Raw genomic sequence first — 20,225 nt, 5'->3', positions numbered from 1 at the left:
TAAGACAGTTGTATCCTGGTTTAAACAGAACTCTCCGTCTAGAATTAGATGAATCCAGATGTCATCTTACTGTTGGCCAGCTGCTGCAGGGAATGACTGTGTAGTTGTTAGATAACTTTATTATGTAATTACTGTGAAACTACTCCCTGCTAGACTCAAAGTGAAAGAAATTATAACCAGGGAAAGATTCCCCTGTAACTCCAATAACTCCCACAATAGCTGAATGATATTACTGATGACTGTTCTTTTTTTTTTTTTGATAAAGGGAATTGCATATATTTAAATACTCTGCAACAGCTAAATAAAACAGGTGTTTGTTCAAGAATAAAACAGTATATTGTCCCCATTGTTTATTTTAAGTTATTAAGTTATAAATGTTATGTTGCGATGCTCAGTCAAACTAGAGGATTGTTTCTGCAGATGCACACAACACATTGCGATTTAAAGGAGCCTGTTTAAAGCAGCAAAAATTCAAAATCTAAAGTAATCTGACTGTACAAAGACACAGATTACAGCCAGGCGGATTACATGTGCCCCAGGGACGCCAGTCAACCACTATGTGTGCGCGCCTGCTTGCCCTACTGCATGCATCAACTGCATCTGAAACAAAAATATTTAGTACCAAGTGTAGAGCTCGTCTGAGAAAAAATATCTGTGTGTGCTTCTCATTCATTTCAAAAATGCATTCATCCTTCATTGTATATAGCTGCTTATCTGTGCAAGGTTGAAGCTGGGTCATTGACAGATAGGCGGTGTACACCGGTTGAAAAATGTGGATACATTTTCAACATTTTACAGTGAATGCAGTGGTTTATGGACATTTTAAAGGGCACACTTTTAAATGCAACACAGGAGATGCATCAGCATGAAGGACACATTGGGGTTTTAATCTTCTGGAGTCATATGTCATTCATAAATATCTAAATTAATTTTCAATTTATGACCTCTATCATAACCTGTGTCATAATGCATCTGATCAAATGTTGTGCTTTTTATTATGAATATATAATTTAATGTTTAATATTTATATTTTAATATTTTATTAAATAATAAGTTGGTCTGTTAAGTGATGTCCGGTGAATACCAGCCGAAAAAGGCAGTGGTATTAGGACAATAGTATAAGGGGTGAGCCAAGCTCTGACATCTCTGAACAGTACATCTTTTAGAGCAATTATTGCCTGAAATTACATACCTTAAATAAATCAAGTATACCTCCACAGTTATTAGGCCTACATGCAAACCTTTGGTACCTGTGTAAAAGTAAGACATAAAAGAATATTTTTTACAGTGAAACCACTATTGTAACTATGTCTGATTTATTTGTTATTAAACTAAGAAAAAATATTTTTTTTTTAGCCACGGCAAACGTTTTTTTTCTAAATGAACATTGCAAAACACTATGGGAATCTTTGGAATTCTTAGTAGAACCCACAGGTTGCATTCATCCACATCTTCAACATAACTGCAGCAAATTTGGACTGAATATGTTGAAGCATATACAGTACAGACCAAATGTTTGGACACACCTTCTCATTCAAAGAGTTGTCTTTATTTTCATGACTATGAATATTGTAGTTTCACACTGAAGGCATCAAAACTATGAATTAACACATGTGGAATTATATACTGAACAAAAAAGTGTGAAACAACTGAAAATATGTCTTATATTCTAGGTTCTTCAAAGTAGCCACCTTTTACTTTGATTACTGCTCCGCACACTCTTGGCATTCTGTTGATGAGCTTCAAGAGGTTGTCACGTGAAATGGTTTTCCAACAGTCTTGAAGGAGTTCCCAGAGATGCTTAGCACTTGTTAGCCCTTTTGCCTTCACTCTGTGGTCCAGCTCACCCCAAACCATCTCGATTGGGTTCAGGTCCGGTAACTGTGGAGGCCTGGTCATCTGGCGCAGCACCTCATCTCTCTCCTACTTGGTCAAATAGCCCTTACACAGCCTAGAGGTGTGTTTGGTGTCATTGTCCTGTTGAAAAATAAATGATGGTCCAACTAAACGCAAACCGGATGGAATAGCATGCTGCTGCAAGATGCTGTGGTAGCCATGCTGGTTCAGTATGCCTTCAATTTTGAATAAATCCCCAACAGGGTCACCAGCAAAGCACCCCCACACCATCACACCTCCTCCTCCATGCTTCACGGTGGGAACCAGGCATGTAGACTCCATCCGTTCACATCTTCTGCACCGCACAAAGACACGGTGGTTGGAATCAAAGATCTCAAACTTGGACTCATCAGACCAAAACACAGATTTTCACTGGTCTAATGTCCATTCCTTGTGTTCTTTAGCCCAAACAAGTCTCTTCTGCTTGTTGCCTGTCCTCAGCAGTGGTTTCCTAGCAGCTATTGTACCTTGAAGGCCTGATTCACACAGTCTCCTCTTAACAGTTGATCTAGAGATGTGTCTGCTGCTAGAACTCTGTGTGGCATTGACCTGTTCTCTAATCTGAGCTGCTGTTAACCTGCGATTTCTGAGGCTGGTGACTCGGATGAACTTATCGTCCGCAGCAGAGGTGACTCTTGGTCTTCCTTTCCTGGGGCGGTCCTCATGTGAGCCAGTTTCTTTGTAGCGCTTGATGGTTTTTGCGACTGCATTGGGGACACTTTCAAAGTTTTCCCAATTGTTTGGACTGACTGACCTTAATTTCTTAAAGTAATGATGGCTACTCGTTTTTCTTTACTTATCTGCTTTTTTCTTGCCATAATACAAATTCTAACAGTCTATTCAGTAGGACTATCAGCTGTGTACTGTATCCACCTCCTGCACAACACAACTGATGGTCCCAACCCCATTTATATGGCTTGAAATCCCACTTATTAAACCTGACAGGGCACACCTGTGAAGTGAAAACCATTTCAGGTGGCTACCTCTTGAAGCTCATCAATAGAATGCAAAGAGTGTGCGGAGCAGTAATCAAAGCAAAAGGTGGCTACTTTGACGAACCTATATAAGACATTTCAGTTGTTTCACACTTTTTTGTTCAGTATATAATTCCACATGTGTTAATTCATAGTTTTGATGCCTTCAGTGTGAAGCTACAATATTCATAGTCATGCAAATAAAGACAACTCTTTGAATGAGAAGGTGTGTCCAAACCTTTGGTCCGTACTGTATGTTCCACAAAGATTTTAGAGGGCAATGTGCTAGGCGGAAATGGCAGTTTGGCAAAGGGTGCCAAAACTTTCCCAAATGTGTTTTTGACTTCATAAAAAGGAAATACAAGAGAATCTGGTAAAAGTGCTGATTTCAATTGTAAGATCATTCTGCATATGACATAGCCTTTGGTTACAACATTTACCCAGTATCATCAAAATGTACAGTTGCAAACATAACAGGAAGCTAACAGAGTAGCCCGCAAACTAGCAGCTGGCGGACAGCAACCATCAGACTGTAATGTGCAAGCAAATGACATCACCAGAGAAGGTGCTAGAAAGACAATTTATGCCTTGTTAGAAAAGTGAATGTCTCTAGTTTGTTCTGATATGAGACATGTGGGGGCGCTGCAAAGAGAAAGGTGCTTTCTGTATTGTTTTGTTTACAGAGTCAGCAATGTTTGAGGGACCTTAAAATGTCAATGCCTGTGTTTGAGTTGCTGTAAAACTATAAGGTATTTGTGCAAAACTCATTTGGGGAATTGTTGAAATTGATTAAAGCCTCATCTTGCGATAAAATAATGTAAAATAATGTTCAAGGAAATGATATTTTTCCTAGATTGGAAACTAACAACTTTTCTGGATAAATGATTCTTGATGGATTTATAAACTGGTGGTTATAAATTGCGTATTACCTTAGTCATTATTGGTTAAAGTTCAGATTCCTTTAAAATAAAACATGTACCTTTAAAATGCCATCAATAAAAGGATCAAAATGCATAAGCGCACAACACCGAACACATCATTAGCTGAGCAGCTAGTCAGCTAGCACTTAACTGAGTTTTCTCAACACAATCAAACAAAAAAAACGTTATGAAACAAACATTATTTAGAATATTTTATTCTAAACGAATCGTCTCTGCCCAAACACCACCTCTTACATGAACAGTGCTAAGGAAAAGGTTACCAGGCGACAAGTTGAGGCCTCAAAACTGTCCTGGTAATCCACGTGTGGGCATTAAAGGGACTAGCGTTGCAGCTAATCTCAATAGCTGTGAGGGGATCGGCTGTTTAGCCGGGCTAGCCGAACTATATAACAAAGGCACGTTCAGCTCCATCAGTGGCCTTGGGACTACTGGGTAGCTCTCGCCACCTGGACGTGCACGCAGGAAGGGGTGTGTTGTGATTATGAATCTGAGAATATTATTTAATATTTAATATTAATATTTTAATATTTTATCAAATAATATTTCGGTCTGTTAAGGGTTGTCCTGTGAATACCAGCCCAGTAAGGCGATGATATTAGGACAAAATAGAAAGGTGTGAGATGAGCTCTGACATTATTGAACAGCATAAACTCTGCACACACATGCAATCAATTCACACAATTTCTTAAAATACAAGAATTTATTAACAAAAATAAGTCAACTCAAAGTCAAACATATTTCAATCAACAAACTCTTTACTATGCTAAAACAATCCAACTAAACTACCAAGCAGAATTAAAGAATAATGAAGACTAATGGCCTATGTACAATATAAACAAGTTGATTAAAGATGATTGGAAATTATGACCAAAAGATTGATGCAACATTACCATGTAATGTTTATGTTTGAGAACCAAGGATTATCTTGAAGAATCTGAAAATGAAGTTAAGTTAGTCTTGGAACCAACTTAGGAAATAATCAGCAACATTTAGACAACCCTTCATAATGCATGATCAGATAAAATATTATTTTAATGAAATAATATTTTAAAGAATTATCTGCTGAATAAAACCAACCTTCTGGATGACCAATTCTCAACGGTGTCTATCTAATTAGCTGCCTTTATTTATTCAAATAATATTTGAAGAAATATTATAAAGGGGATATTTTGGAATCGAGCCAAATCTTTCTGGAGAAATGGGCTTAATGGTGTTTACTTAGTTATCAAATCTAGTAAATGATGTTCAGGGACTATTATTCACTAGCTTGAAAACCAACAACCTTTCTGTTGAATACTCTTTAGTAGCAAGCACGTGTTCTTACCGGTTAGCAGTTGAGCTCACAAAGAAGCAGATAGCTTAGCACCAGAATCAACACATACATTTAAAATACCAGGGTTAATAAAAGGGTTAAAATGCATAAGCGCGGACGGCGCGTTATGATCAATGTTCTGTTTAAAAATCACCCTTTAAATAGTCAGTCAGTCAGACTTTAAAAACATACAAAGAACACAAACCGGGCACGTGTGCTGCAGATAGCCTGCTAGAACTAAGATAGCTGAGTTTCACAAAAACAAATTTCATAAATGAAAACATTCAGATTATTTCATCCTAACTGTAAATCTGCCCAGACCTAACCTGTGACCATGGTGAGGAAATGTTTTCCAAGGGGCAATGAAGTTTGAAGAAGGTATCCACAGTGAACAAAGGGTTAGCTTCCCGCTAACCTCCTCAGCTTCTCATGATCAAAAGTGCGTTCGTTCTGTAAACAAAAGGGTTAGCTCCGGAGCTGTAGCTGGGCGGCCCGTCCTGTCCGTTGCGGTCTCTGCTGTCTTCCTTCCAGACTGGGAGACTGCGTCTTTGCAGGGGCTTCTCTTGAACACCGTTTGCGCCTGCGGGGGCTCGGAGAGACAGTCAAGCAATGCTTGTACCTTAATTACCCCTGTTCATGAATGAAAATACCGGATACACAGACAGTATTTCATTCGTACTTAACTTTGCATATGATCGATGATCGTATGACATCCTTGGATCCAGTTTGAAGAGTTAATGACTTTTTGCCAGCAAAGAGACATCAGTGCGCTGGGCCTCCCCTGACCGGTCCCTCTCGAAGGCCGTGTGGAAAAAGGGCAGATGTAGCAACAGCTGTGTTTTTATTCGGGTAGTGGCATCACAGGAAGTCCGCAGTTATTCCGTTTCCTGGCTGTGCCGGAAGAAGGTTAATGCACTTTATTTTGAAAGTTCCAGAAATGTCCGTACCGGAGTTTAATTTTGAAATCCATGGCTGTGGGTCCCAACAGGTGCGATCCCAATGCCTTGTTCTCTGGCCATGGGGGGTAGTCCGCCTCAGGGCTGCTTTTAGAGTCCTCAGAAGAAAAGTCAAGCCACGTTTCTCTTATTGCACCTTTTTTATGAATGAATGCTGGGTACTCGAACAGCTTACTGCTTAACAGCTACTTAACCTTGTTGCACACGATCGGCGTGATTGTAGTCACCTTACTTGCCTGCGTGTTTCAAGGACTTCAACTGACACGTGCTCTGGACCCTCCCTTAGCCGCTGTCTGCAGCCGGAATGAGACCGAGCGGAGTAGGGAACATGCCCTTGGGTCAGAGATTCCAGCTCTGACTCCTTCTCTTCCTGGGCTGCTAGGCATAGGTTAGTGTGATATTAAAAGATGCAGAGGTTCATTCAGTTCTTTGTGTACAGGTCAGAGTCGATGTTCATCCATGTTTAACTTTATGGCTGGGGTCCCAACACAAGTAATAGTGTACTTGTAAATGTTTAATTTTAGTTTATTTAGACATGAACAATACACTAGTTGTATCCATATAAATGCAGATACCGGTGAATTTTTTTTTACAATAGCAATAAATATTCTAATATCACCAAAGATAGAAACAACACTAAGAAACACAGTAAAAGGGACATCAAAACATTTTATTTTAGTTTTCCTCTACAACAAAAAGCTGTTCTGTCTTGGAAATAGTTCAGTTGCTCTAAAAAGGCTTCAAAGTAAAGCAAAACAAGTTAATCCAGTAGCAAATCTTAAGATGTTTGGAACTGGTTTACACTGCTTCTCTGTTTCAGATACCTGTTAAAAAGAAATGTTTTAAACTTTATTTTAGAATTATGAGCAAAACACTAAAAAAGTGGACATGCTCTTTTTTGGTAGATTCTACAGGGACTCAAATGTTTTTAAAACCAGATGTAAATTAAATAAAGTACTTCCATTATCTCAAACTGAAACTCAAATCCTGCATCTTGAATATCATTATCTTGAATATGCTTAGAGGTGCCATGCATGCTGACGACAGATGAAATTGCTAACATGTAATAAAACAGGAGTTTGGATGTTTTGGTTAAGGAGCGTGGTAAGGCGTACTGTGCCATACTGTTGTATTTGGAGGATTGTTTGGTGCGTGAAGGCTCTCTCGATTTGATCTGATTTCTCTTTACTGTGACATCTCTGACTTATTCTAACACATAGGCACGTTAAAACACATATTTTCTGTTGATACACTTAACGTTTGGGGACCCTCCATGTTTCACACAGTTTTTTCTTAGTGGTGAGTGGTCGCTAGCTTAGCTTTAGCTCCACCATGGCTACCCATTCTGTTGATTCTCCGTCTCTCTCTGAGTCTCCTTTTCTCTCCTGCTCTCTGTGACAGATGTTCAGTTACTTTTATGCCTTCTTTAGTGATAATGGCACATGTAATAAAAGTAGTATTTTTGTAGCTTTGGAGGCCAGGGTGTCACAATTGGAGGCCTAGTTCTGCACAGCTGGGACCTAAGGCCAGTTGGGTAACGGTACATAGAAAGCATAATCCTAAATCCAGCCCACGGGACCATGGTCTATGTTTCTAACAGATTTTTAGCCCGCTCAGCGAAACGCCCACTGAGAAGCCTACTCTTTTAATTGGCAGCTCCATAGTAAGAAATGTGGCACTAGAGATACCAGCGACCATAGTCAGATGTTTGCCAGGGGCCAGAACGGGCGACATCAAATCCTACCTAAAACTGCTGGCTAAGGATAAGTGTAAATACACTGAGATTGTTATTCACATTGGCGGTAAAGACATCCGGTTACACCAATCGGAGGTCACCAAAGGTAGTGTTGCTTCGGTGTGTAAGTCTGCCAAAGAATGTCGGACTCCGTAATTTTCTGTGGTCCCCTACCTGATCTGACCAGTGACGACATGTTTAGTCTCGTGTTGTCATGCAACCGCTGGCAGTCTAGGTGGTTTCCTGAAAACAAAGTGAGCTACATTGATAGTTGGCGTACATTTTGGGGACAACCTGGTCTAATCCAGAGAGACGGGATCCATCCCACTTTGGACAGAGCTGCTCTTTCTAGTAAACTTTTTTAGTTCTCCCTAACTCTGACAACTCAGGGTTCAGACCAGGAAGCAAGGTCGTAGTTTAACACTCCTCTCTGCAGCTTCTTTACTGCTACCCATCCATTACCCTATTAAGACAGTGTCACGCCCATGGCTAAAATTGAGTAGATTAAAAAATAATCTAAACAGAGGAAATCATGAAAATCTCATAAAAATAAACACAACTCAGACTGAATAGAAAAATAAAACAATTAAATCTGGTTTATCTCGCCCATAGACTGCTGGAGATAGGCACCAGCTCCCCCGCGACCCACTATGGAATAAGCGGTAGAAAATGACTGACTGACTGAAATCTGATTTATTGAACATAAGATTTCTCTGTTCAAAGAATTTGTTAGTTAATGACTGGATTTGTGACTATCAGATTGATTTATTTTCCCTCACAGAAACCTGGCTGCAGCAAGAGTATTATGTTACTATACATGAGTCAATTCCTTCCAATTATTTAAATTTTCTCATACCTTGAAATACTGGATGAGGAGTAGGAGTAGAAACCATCTTTCAGTCTGATTAATTGATTAGTCCCAGACCAATTAATAGCTACATGTCTTTTGAATATTTAATCCTTAGGTTTCCTCATCCAAATTGCAAAGCACTAAAATCACTTCTTGTTTTGTACCGTCCACCAGACCCTTATTATCAATTTTTAGATCAGTTCTCACTGAAAGTGAGAGCCTAAATATAGCCTCTAGTGCTATCTTAGACTCAATTGCCTTTGCTCAAAACATTAACAAGCCTACTCACCTTTGTCTTCATTCTCTGGACCCTGTGCTGAAATATGGATGAAATTTAAGTGCTCACACAACTAAACACAATGTAAATTCAAAATCTGAAAAATGTTTTGCTAAAATACAAATTGAATATCTGCATCTTCAAATTAGTATTTCCAGGATTTACCAGCAAAACATCACTGAATTTAATTTTGCACAAAGGCTTAAAGTCTGGGACATTTGTGGTATGACTGAATAAAATAAATTCATTAAACTTTATAAATTGTGTTTAAAGTATTATTTCCTGCTCCAAATCTGTCAAAAACTAAATATTTGGTTCTACTTCAACAATTAATTTCAATATCTGAGTATTTCGTTAAAGCAGTGGTTTAAACATACAACTGCCACCCTACATCAAGCTGCTTACACCATTTTATGAAATAAAAATAAAACATGTTTGGTTAAATATGTATAAATAAATGATCTTTTGTACTTTCCAACAGGTCAATGGAACAGAAGCAGACTATGAGTATGAGGAAATCACACTGGAGAGGGTAAAATAATGTTACATTCATTACATTTGAATTTATTTCTATTTCCACTGAAAAACAAAATACAAAAAAAGCTATTTCTATATTTTTACAAGATATTGTTGTCTTTACAATTGTAATGAAGAGCATTTTGAGTCTGACATGATGTACACTGCCTTGAAAATGTATTTACACTCCTAAAACTTTCTTTATATTTTGTTATGTTACAGCCACACACTTCAGTGGATTTTGCTTTGTTTTTGTGTAATATACCAACAAAAAGTACCACTTGTACCTGTAACGTGGAAAGAAAAGAAAACATTTCTTGCTGATTATTTTTTACAAATAGAAATCTTAAAAGTGTTGCATGCTGGTATTCACCCCCTTTTAATCTTTTGCTTCCAAATACAGGTCCTTCTCAAAATATTAGCATATTGTGATAAAGTTCATTATTTTCCATAATGTCATGATGAAAATTTAACATTCATATATTTTAGATTCATTGCACACTAACTGAAATATTTCAGGTCTTTTATTGTCTTAATACGGATGATTTTGGCATACAGTTCATGAAAACCCAAAATTCCTATCTCACAAAATTAGCATATCATTAAAAGGGTCTCTAAACGAGCTATGAACCTAATCATCTGAATCAACGAGTTAACTCTAAACACCTGCAAAAGATTCCTGAGGCCTTTAAAACTCCCAGCCTGGTTCATCACTCAAAACCCCAATCATGGGTAAGACTGCCAACCTGACTGCTGTCCAGAAGGCTACTATTGACACCCTCAAGCAAGAGGGTAAGACACAGAAAGAAATTTCTGAACGAATAGGCTGTTCCCAGAGTGCTGTATCAAGGCACTTCAGTGGGAAGTCTGTGGGAAGGAAAAAGTGTGGCAGAAAACGCTGCACAACGAGAAGAGGTGACCGGACCCTGAGGAATATTGTGGAGAAGGGCCGATTCCAGACCTTGGGGGACCTGCGGAAGCAGTGGACTGAGTCTGGAGTAGAAACATCCAGAGCCACCGTGCACAGGCGTGTGCAGGAAATGGGCTACAGGTGCCGCATTCCCCAGGTCAAGCCACTTTTGAACCAGAAACAGCGGCAGAAGCGCCTGACCTGGGCTACAGAGAAGCAGCACTGGACTGTTGCTCAGTGGTCCAAAGTACTTTTTTCGGATGAAAGCAAATTCTGCATGTCATTCGGAAATCAAGGTGCCAGAGTCTGGAGGAAGACTGGGGAGAAGGAAATGCCAAAATGCCAGAAGTCCAGTGTCAAGTACCCACAGTCAGTGATGGTCTGGGGTGCCGTGTCAGCTGCTGGTGTTGATCCACTGTGTTTTATCAAGGGCAGGGTCAATGCAGCTAGCTATCAGGAGATTTTGGAGCACTTCATGCTTCCATCTGCTGAAAAGCTTTATGGAGATGAAGATTTCATTTTTCAGCACGACCTGGCACCTGCTCACAGTGCCAAAACCACTGGTAAATGGTTTACAGACCATGGTATCACTGTGCTCAATTGGCCTGCCAACTCTCCTGACCTGAACCCCATAGAGAATCTGTGGGATATTGTGAAGAGAACGTTGAGAGACTCAAGACCCAACACTCTGGATGAGCTAAAGGCCGCTATCGAAGCATCCTGGGACTCCATAAGACCTCAGCAGTGCCACAGGCTGATTGCCTCCATGCCACGCCGCATTGAAGCAGTCATTTCTGCCAAATGATTCCCGACCAAGTATTGAGTGCATAACTGTACATTATTATTTGAAGGTTGATGTTTTTTGTATTAAAAACACTTTTCTTTTATTGGTCGGATGAAATTTGTGAGATAGGAATTTTGGGTTTTCATGAGCTGTATGCCACAATCATCCGTATTAAGACAATAAAAGACCTGAAATATTTCAGTTAGTGTGCAATGAATCTAAAATATATGAATGTTAAATTTTCATCATTACATTATGGAAAATAATGAACTTTATCACAATATGCTAATATTTTGAGAAGGACCTGTAGAATCTAGTGTAAGAAACTGCCTTCAGCATTCACCAAACTAATAAACATACATCTGTGTGTAGCATGATCCCAGAATGAATGTAGAGGTTCCATGGAGACCTCAGAGGGTTGATTTAGAACATTAGTAATCAAACAGCATCATAAAGACCAAAGAACACACCAGACAGGTCAGGGGTAAAGTTGTGGAGAAGTTTAAAGCAGGATCAGATTATAAAAACAATATCCCAAACTTTGGCTATCTTACTGTTCAATCAATAATCCAAATAATTTAAAGAGTATGGCAAAACATAAAAGGTACTAAGACATGGCCATCCACCTAAACTCTCAGGCTGTGCAATTGTTTAGAGAAGCAGCCTAGAGAGCTATTGTAACCCTGGAGTAGCTGCAGAGATCCACAGCTCGGGCTGGAGAATCTGCTGACTGGCCAATTATCAGTTGTGTGCTCAACAAATCTGGCTTTTATGGACAAGGGGGAAGAGAAAAGCCTTTGTTGAAAAAAAGACTTAAGAAACACCATGTTTACGAACACAAACATGTGGAAGAAGGTGGTCGGGACTGAGACCAGAACTGACCTTTTTAGCCTACATGGCAAATACTGGTTGTGAAGGAAAACTAAACTGACTCAATTTGTAAAAGAAAACAGTGATGTATTGGTTGTATGTGAAGACGTTCATGGGGTGTGAATAGTTTTGTCAACATTTTATAGCTGTTTATATCAATTAAGTTTAGAATGTTCTTCTGCTCCAGGTTTTTGGTCTTATTTGTCTTTTCTGTCTTTCAGCTTGAGCATTGGTCCAATTCTAGAACCTGCTCCCTTGTCCTCTCTATTTCTTGTTCATCATCACTCACTTTCTTTTCACAGTCCTCTATGATCCCTCTTCCCTGATTAAATTCCCTTTATCTTACCCCCAAGGCTGTTTTTCTGTGTCTCTCTCTATCATTCTATTCTCCTGTGACCTGGTTCTGTCTGCTTGACTGAACATGCTTTAAAGTCACCACGGACATACAGGCAAACACAGCCACAGACATTTACGCTAGATTTAAATCCATGACAGAGCATGGGTAGTGAATAAAAGAATGTCTGCCAGCAGATAATGTTTTCAGTGTGTGACATTATTTTAAAGAGCTTATATGCTTATATGTTTTTTTCATGAATTAGACTGTTTATTTAGCAAAAAGTTAAATATTACACAAGGCTATACTGTATATATTTATATATTTGTACAGTATCAAAGATTGTGTGAGGTTTTGACACCAGTAGGTTTTATTCCTGTGGACAAATTACTCCAATGTGATTAACAGTGTAATTTGTCTTTCATCATATACAATAAATTGATTTATCATGGTTATTCATCAGTGTGTTTCAGGGAGTTTAGGCAGGTTAGGGTTTTTCATACCTACTACTCTGCTCTACACGATCACAAGCCTGTGCGACAAAAATTTCGTCGTCTGAACACATCCGCCCCCAATAGGGTCTGCCAGGGGTTTCTGTGGATGCCTACGTTTTTGTGACCATTTTATCCATGTACGCCTGTAGGGACAAAAATAGTTCCAGCCAGATTGTGTGAGCAAAGACTGAGCAGATAAAGAAAACAACAGGTCAGATCAGGAAGAGAAGAAGAAAGACTGACACACCAAAAGAAAGAAAGAAGAAAGAAGGAACAGCTTTTCTTTTCTTTTCAATAATTTTCTTCGTCTCCTCTTTGGTGTAGACAGTGTATTGACCAGTGCATTATCACCCCTCCAAAGGTGTAGTGAAAACTGTATCTTTGAGTTAAACATGGATGTTCAACTAGTTCCTGCAATGTTCAAGCATCTTGCGTATAGCCTAAACAGTGCATTTGCAGACCTTTATATGCAAATATGGACCAGCATGAGATTCTCAGAGTATGATAACGTTGAGTAAATTATCCTGGTTTTTATACAAACCATAAAAGAATTTATACCATTACCTAATTGCTTTTAAACAGAAAATCAATAATTACTCAATTAGTTGCTAAAATAATATAATAGATTATTGCCATTATAATAATTGTGTTTTTAACATGTAATCACTTTAATGTTTAGTTTAAATCATAGAATTAAGCAAAAGTACAGATTTCTACTGGTTAATTAGTCAGGCTGATAGAGGAGGTAGTCTACCTGCCATCTGCAACTTCACAAATAATGTAATTTATAAACTGGGTAACCTTAATAACAATCCTGCATGGTGCTCCGTTAGTTTCCACAGAATAACTGCCCGTCTTTATTATAAACTGAAATTTGTCACTCTTGTGTGATTCGTATTCTTTGGGAAAATGTTTGCCTTCATTCAGCAAACTGACCAACAGTGAATAGCAACTTCAGGGGATTTGCAGCACTAAATTTCAAATAGCTAGAGAACACAGTCAGTTTATCTGGTGTCACATTAAGAAGGCTTTAAATTATAGTGGTGGTTAGAGGTATTTTTTAAAACCTTTGTTTCTGTGTTTATGAGCAGGGTAACTCAGGCCTGGGCTTCAGTATTGCTGGCGGCACAGATAATCCCCATATTGGAGAAGACCCCTCAATCTTTATCACCAAGATAATCCCAGGAGGAGCTGCAGCCCAGAATGGACGACTCAGGTAGAAGCACATTATTGTCTTTTACTAGCTTGAAATAATTGTTGATATTTGCTGTTTACCATGAGGCTTAACATTAACAAAGCTAACAGGTATACTTCCGCACATTAGGACTGTGTGAAGAGATTTCTGTCAGATAGCTCATGTACTGTATTTAAATGGGGTATGAAATCAGACAATACCATACATACCACTTTATTTTTATCAATATTTCCGTTTTGAAGACCTGTCCTCACCTTTCTCCATATTAGTGAGCATTAAGCTGATCTACATCCTCAAATCTTGAAAATCAACCCTGGATTTTCATTTTTTTCTTTTAATAAAAATGTCTGATGTATGTCTGAACTAACGTTTTTATCGTTTTGTTTATGTGCATGCGCGATAGAGATTAAAAGATCAGAAACAGCTTTATTGCCTAGTTTGTGCACACAAACAAGGAATTTGACTCCCGTACACTTTGCTCTCAGTGAGGATTTGAAGTGAAGATAAACTTCTTTAAAGATTTTTAATTGTTTTTAGTTGTTTCCTTAGCTTTTATTTTGTTGCTATTTCTTTATCAAAGTTATTTGTTCAAACAGAAGCTGAACAAAAGTAAAACAAACAAAAAAAATTAAGAATCTTTTTAAAAACATTTAAGAGAATATATTGCAAAAATGAAAGTAGCAGATATACCCCAGGTGCACATGTTTAAGCAAAAATCAATTTTGAATCCTTAATATTCAAAAACTTTATACTTAATATTAATACAGCGTATGAAGATTTACAGATTTATTGACTTGCTTTTAAAGGTGCCTAGAGTGCCATAAATAAATTCATGTGTCATTGGTAGCATACTCTCACGCTAAAAAATTTGTTGCGTTGTAAATTAAACATGACTCTTCCAGTCTTGTTTTTCAAAGTTTTAGTTGTTTCTATATGCGCTTATTTTAAATGAAGGCAAGTGGACCTAAATCGCTATTTATTTGTATCCATTTCCTGACTTTTGAAACAAACATCTGCATTACTTTAACATGTTCTCTTCTCTTTCCCATTTTGAAAAGTGGCTAACAGATACAGACCTCTGTGTAACATCAAAGGTTGTCCCTAGGGAAATCCTAAGTCCTGCACTAATAATTATATATCTTGATACCCTTTGATCATCTTAAAAAATGTAAAGTTTAAATTAAAATACGATCTTCAGTTACATTTGTGAAGCTGGACGTTTTTTTAAAACAAATATTTTTTAATGTGTGACTTTTGTTGTGCTGAATAGTTATACTCTTATTAAAAGTTGTGTAATTCAAATTTTCATTGTAATAAAAGAGGAATTTATCTGCAGTGATGTAAGCCTTGCCATACATAGTCAATAATATTGCTGTGCAGGGTGAATGACTGTATAGTCCGGGTAAATGATACCGACGTCAGGGAGGTGACTCACAGCGGGGCGGTGGAGGCACTGAAGGAGGCAGGAGGACTGGTCCGACTGTGTATCCGACGCAGAAGGAGCCTCGCTGAGAGGATCATGGATATTAAACTGGTCAAAGGACCCAAAGGTGAGACATTGCTAGAAACACAGTGAGCATTGGAGAAAGTTAATTGTCTTGTTCTCTTTTCAAATATGCTGTATCTGATTTAAAAAATAATGACAAGAATATAAGTTTAAATGAGAAGAAGGATTCATTGTGTTTTTAAAATGAAAATGGTACATTAGCTTTCCAAATGATCTAACTAGTGTTGTATTTAAACAGAAAAGAAATTAAATGCATCAGCTGGGAAAGCAGAAAACTAATTAAGCAGTTAAAGCAATTTATGAAACACCAAGAACCAAGATTTTAAATTATTTTACAATAGACATATTTGAATGTCAAAGTTCCCAGAACTAGTTAAAAGTCTGGGAAAATCTATTTAATGAATTTAATTATAAAGAACACTTACTTGTACCTTGGAAGTAATGTCAACAACATGACCTTTATAAGTTAATGTTTTCTCTCAGGTTTGGGATTCAGTATAGCGGGTGGTGTTGGAAACCAGCACGTTCCAGGAGACAACGGCATCTATGTGACTAAAATCATCGAGGGAGGGGCTGCACACAAAGATGGACGCTTACAAATCGGGGATAAACTTGTTGCTGTAAGAACCCCTTTGTTTCTTTAGTGTTCCCTTTTTTTCATTGTAGATTTTGACTCAGATTTACAGTCGGTAAATTAGCCATGTCATTGTAAACATTTTATAACATGTTTTAAAACTTAATTTCTTAATCATGTTTTATTTTTTTTCTTTTCTACCAAGGTAAATGCTTCTTGCTTGGAGCAGGTAACTCATGAAGAGGCAGTTGCTGCATTAAAGTCCACTCCGGATGTTGTGTACCTCCGTGTTGCCAAACACAGCTCCCTTTTCATTAATGACAACTTCCCTCCACCTGATGTCACTAACTGTGAGAACAAATCTAACATATTTCTTTGCAAATGTCTGTAAAGTTATCAGTCAGTAGATTAACTCAATGTGGTTTTTGGAAGGCAGTTTCAACAGTATCACCAAATATCAAAAACCTTTCCAGTGCCAGTAAACAGTTTACATACAGTGATCTGGGGCATCAGTATCATGCTAATTTTGGGCCTTTAATGATTAATTTAAATCATCCTACTTTTTTGTTGAACCATTAAACAACAAACTAATTAATTATAATAATATTAAATCGTAGTACTCTTACTCTTACTGGTACTCGTCGTCTTCCGCTTTATCCGGGACCGGGTCGCGGGGGCAGCAGACTCAGCAGAGACGCCCAGGAGTCCCTCTCCCCAGACACCTCCTCCAGCTCTTCCGGGGGAAGCCTAAGGCGTTCCCAGGCCAGCCGGGAGACATAGTCCCTCCAGCGTGTCCTGGACCTCCTCCCGGTGGGATGTGCCTGGAACACCTCCCGAGGAAGGTGTCCAGGAGGCATCCAGTATAGATGCCCGAGCCACCTCAACTGGCTCCTCTTGATGTGGATGAGCAGCGGCTCTACTCCGAGCCCCTCCAGGATGGCCGAGCTCCTCACCCTATCTCTAAGGGAGTGCCCGGCCACCCATTACTGCAGCAGCCGCACCGATCCGTCTATCAATCTCCCGCTCCATTCTTCCCTCACTCGTGAACAAGACCCCGAGACACTTGCAGTTCAATCGTAGTTCATTGTGTATTTCCTCTCTTCCACACAATGGAAAAAAATTGACAGTGGGTAATATATATGTAATCCTCACTAACACTTTTAACATTGTTGCAGAGAAACTACAGACTTTGTCAAATCTTTGGGATCATTGTAGCTACATATTTCACAACATTTATCAGAGATGGCAGAGTTTACTTGAATTGGTTGGTTTCTGAACACAGTCTCTGCTTTTAAGCTTAGTTCACAGATGTTCAATATAGTTGAGGTCAGGGTCATTCCAGAAGTAAAATTTTAAGTCTGCTTTATTATCCCATGACAGTTTTCATGTTTGTTTCAGATTATTGTCCTGTCCAAACACGCAACTGTGTCCAGGTTTCAAACATCTACTTGTTAAGCTTAGCTAATGTTGAATAATATGGATTCCTCTTTAATTCTTACATCCACTTTTTTAGAATGCACCTGGACCACTGGCAGCTAAGCACAGCATCCTCAACATGTTTCTGAAAGCCTCACCCTGGTTGCTTCAAACAAACTTTTTTACATTGAGGCAACATTTGTCTCATCTGACCGTGAAACGTTCCTCAGAAGCATTTGGCTTAGACTTAAGCTGGGAGATGCCACTTTTTTGGCAGGGCCTTCCTTACGTTTTGGTTGGCTCCCTCTCAGTTCATTGTGATGAAAAAACTTGCTCCATAAGCTTTAGCATCTTATCCACTAAAAATATACACCAGGTAATGGCTTTAAGATTAGTATATAGTCCATCCAGCTGGCAAAATGTCTTATGGATATACAGAGCATTCTGAAAGACAAAGCATTGATTCTGCGATACTCCGCCAACGAAAGCAATTCAATAACTTGTGTAGTTCTGGTTGAAACCTTTGCTGTGCCATGGCACAGTTTATAGCACTGGTGTCTTGCAGCAAGAGCGTAGTGGGTTTATATGTTCTTCATTTGCATGCGTATGTTTTCTGTGGATGCTCCAGCTCCTTCCCACAGTTCAAAAACGTATGTGTATGGTTAATTGGTAATTCTAAAAGGCACTTGGGTGTTTGTGTGTGTGTGTGTGTGTGTGCATTTATGGTTGTTTATCATGTGTCCCTTTGTGTTGCCCTTTGACCGACCAGCTACAGGTCTCCAGGGTGTACCCCACTTCTCACCAACTGAAATAGGCTGGAAATAGGCACAAGTCCCCCAAAACCCTGTAAGGATGTCTGAATTGTGGAAACCTGGTGTTACAATAGAACAATGATCCCAAAAACACATCAAAGCTAGTTTTTGGAATCATAAAGCACGCTAACATTAAACTTCTGGAATGGCCTTTACCCTAACCCTATTGTGAGCATGTTTAAAAGCTGGGTCTGCCAGAAAACCAACCAGTTCAAATTATTTATACCATTTCAGAAACTAGAGTGCTAAAATATCTATCAAGAATTATGCCAAAATATTGCTGATTGATACAACAAAGTGTGTAGTTTCTCTGCAACACTCCAAATGACATTTTACCAAATATCCGGGTTTTATATGTCTGAACACCAATGAGGAAAATCTGCAATAAATTTAAACTTGTGTACTCCATTCTTCGTACTCGTACTCGTCGTCTTCCGCTTATCCGGGACCGGGTCGCGGGGGCAGCAGACTCAACAGAGACGCCCAGACGTCCCTCTCCCCAGACACCTCCTCCAGCTCCTCCGGGGGGAGCCCAAGGCGTTCCCAGGCCAGCCGAGAGACATAGTCCCTCCAGCGTGTCCTGGGTCGTCCCCTGGGCCTCCTCCCGGTGGGACGTGCCTGGAACACCTCCCGAGGAAGTGCGTCCAGGAGGCTTCCGGTATAGATGCCCGAGCCACCTCAACTGGCTCCTCTCGATGTGGAGGAGCAGCGGCTCTACTCCGAGCCCCTCCCGGATGGCCGAGCTTCTCACCCTATCTCTAAGGGAGTGCCCGGCCACCCTACGGAGGAAGCTCATTTCAGCCGCTTGTATCCTGGATCTCGTTCTTTCAGTCATGACCCAAAGTTCATGGCCATAGGTGAGGGTAGGAACGTAGACCGACCGGTAAATCGAGAGCTTCGCTTTTCGGCTCAGCTCTCTCTTCACCACAACGGACCGGCACAGCGTCCCCATTATTGCTGCAGCCGCACCGATCCATCTGTCGATCTCCCGCTCCATTCTTCCCTCACTCGTGAACAAGACCCCGAGATACTTGAACTCCTCCACTTGAGGCAAGAACTCACCTCCAACCTGAAGAGGGGAGTTCCATTCTTATTTTAGAAATTTGTTGAAGTTGTATAATCTTTTTTAAACTGTGTAAGTCATTTTGTCATTAAAAAAAGAACAATTCAAATGCATCAATGAAAGCCCAAAAACATTGTGATATTCTTGCCTGAAACCTTTTACTGATAATGTAAAAACAACTAGGATTATAAAGAATTCAGACCAAGCTAAAGTTAAACAATAAAAGAAAGGAACGACCAAAGGTACACTATTTGCTCCTATGCATGAAGAAAATTGCATTTAGTCTTTAACGCTTTGAACAGTCTTCAGAGTGACTCACTCATGAATCATAAAATCACAAGCATCCAAGATAAAAGTGTCAGAGGATGATGTGCTGTAAAAAGACTTAAGTAAAGTTATGTAAAGTGAAGGGGATTTTATCAAATTGCTGTATATCTATGCAACTCACATAATATTTCTGAACCCATACAGGTAGTAAATCAGGTTGCCGTATTTAAAAAGATACCCCTTTGAGCCAAAACACTTGGACTACTTGTCTAGGATGAAATTAAGCATTTGTCTTTGACCAAAATAACTTACACCTGCTCACAGATGGACACTAGAGAACACCTCTGAAATTGTTCTCTATGTGGTGTAAATACAGTAGCATCAGATCCTGAAAATTCAGTGATTACAATTCAGGCTGCCGATCAGATGTGCACTCTTTAACCAAAGTCAGTCAGGTTATTATTACTGCTAACTATCTCCACATTGTATGTAGACTTTAAGGAATCACTCTATACTCCACATTCTAATGAAATTAATCTGTG

The 20,225-nt window shown here is 39.2% G+C and overlaps 1 protein-coding gene across 8 annotated transcripts in view; it reads left to right on the top strand.

Annotated features, from left to right (window-relative positions):
• LOC124873635 (discs large homolog 1-like protein) overlaps positions 1–20,225 on the top strand; it is a 170,944-nt gene that overhangs the window by 104,930 nt on the left and 45,789 nt on the right. For all 8 annotated transcript variants that reach the window (XM_047374398.1, XM_047374399.1, XM_047374403.1 and 5 more), the window contains 5 exons: positions 9,423–9,473; positions 13,941–14,065; positions 15,425–15,594; positions 16,035–16,171; positions 16,331–16,475. In XM_047374398.1, the coding sequence (XP_047230354.1) occupies positions 9,423–9,473; positions 13,941–14,065; positions 15,425–15,594; positions 16,035–16,171; positions 16,331–16,475 (628 nt within the window). The remainder of the gene's footprint in view (positions 1–9,422; positions 9,474–13,940; positions 14,066–15,424; positions 15,595–16,034; positions 16,172–16,330; positions 16,476–20,225) is intronic.

The sequence above is a fragment of the Girardinichthys multiradiatus genome, chromosome 9 (assembly GCF_021462225.1).
Source record: "Girardinichthys multiradiatus isolate DD_20200921_A chromosome 9, DD_fGirMul_XY1, whole genome shotgun sequence".
NCBI classification, from domain to species: Eukaryota; Metazoa; Chordata; class Actinopteri; order Cyprinodontiformes; family Goodeidae; genus Girardinichthys; species Girardinichthys multiradiatus.
Note: the sequence above shows the minus strand (reverse complement) of the source record. Positions and strands in the feature narration are given on the sequence as shown.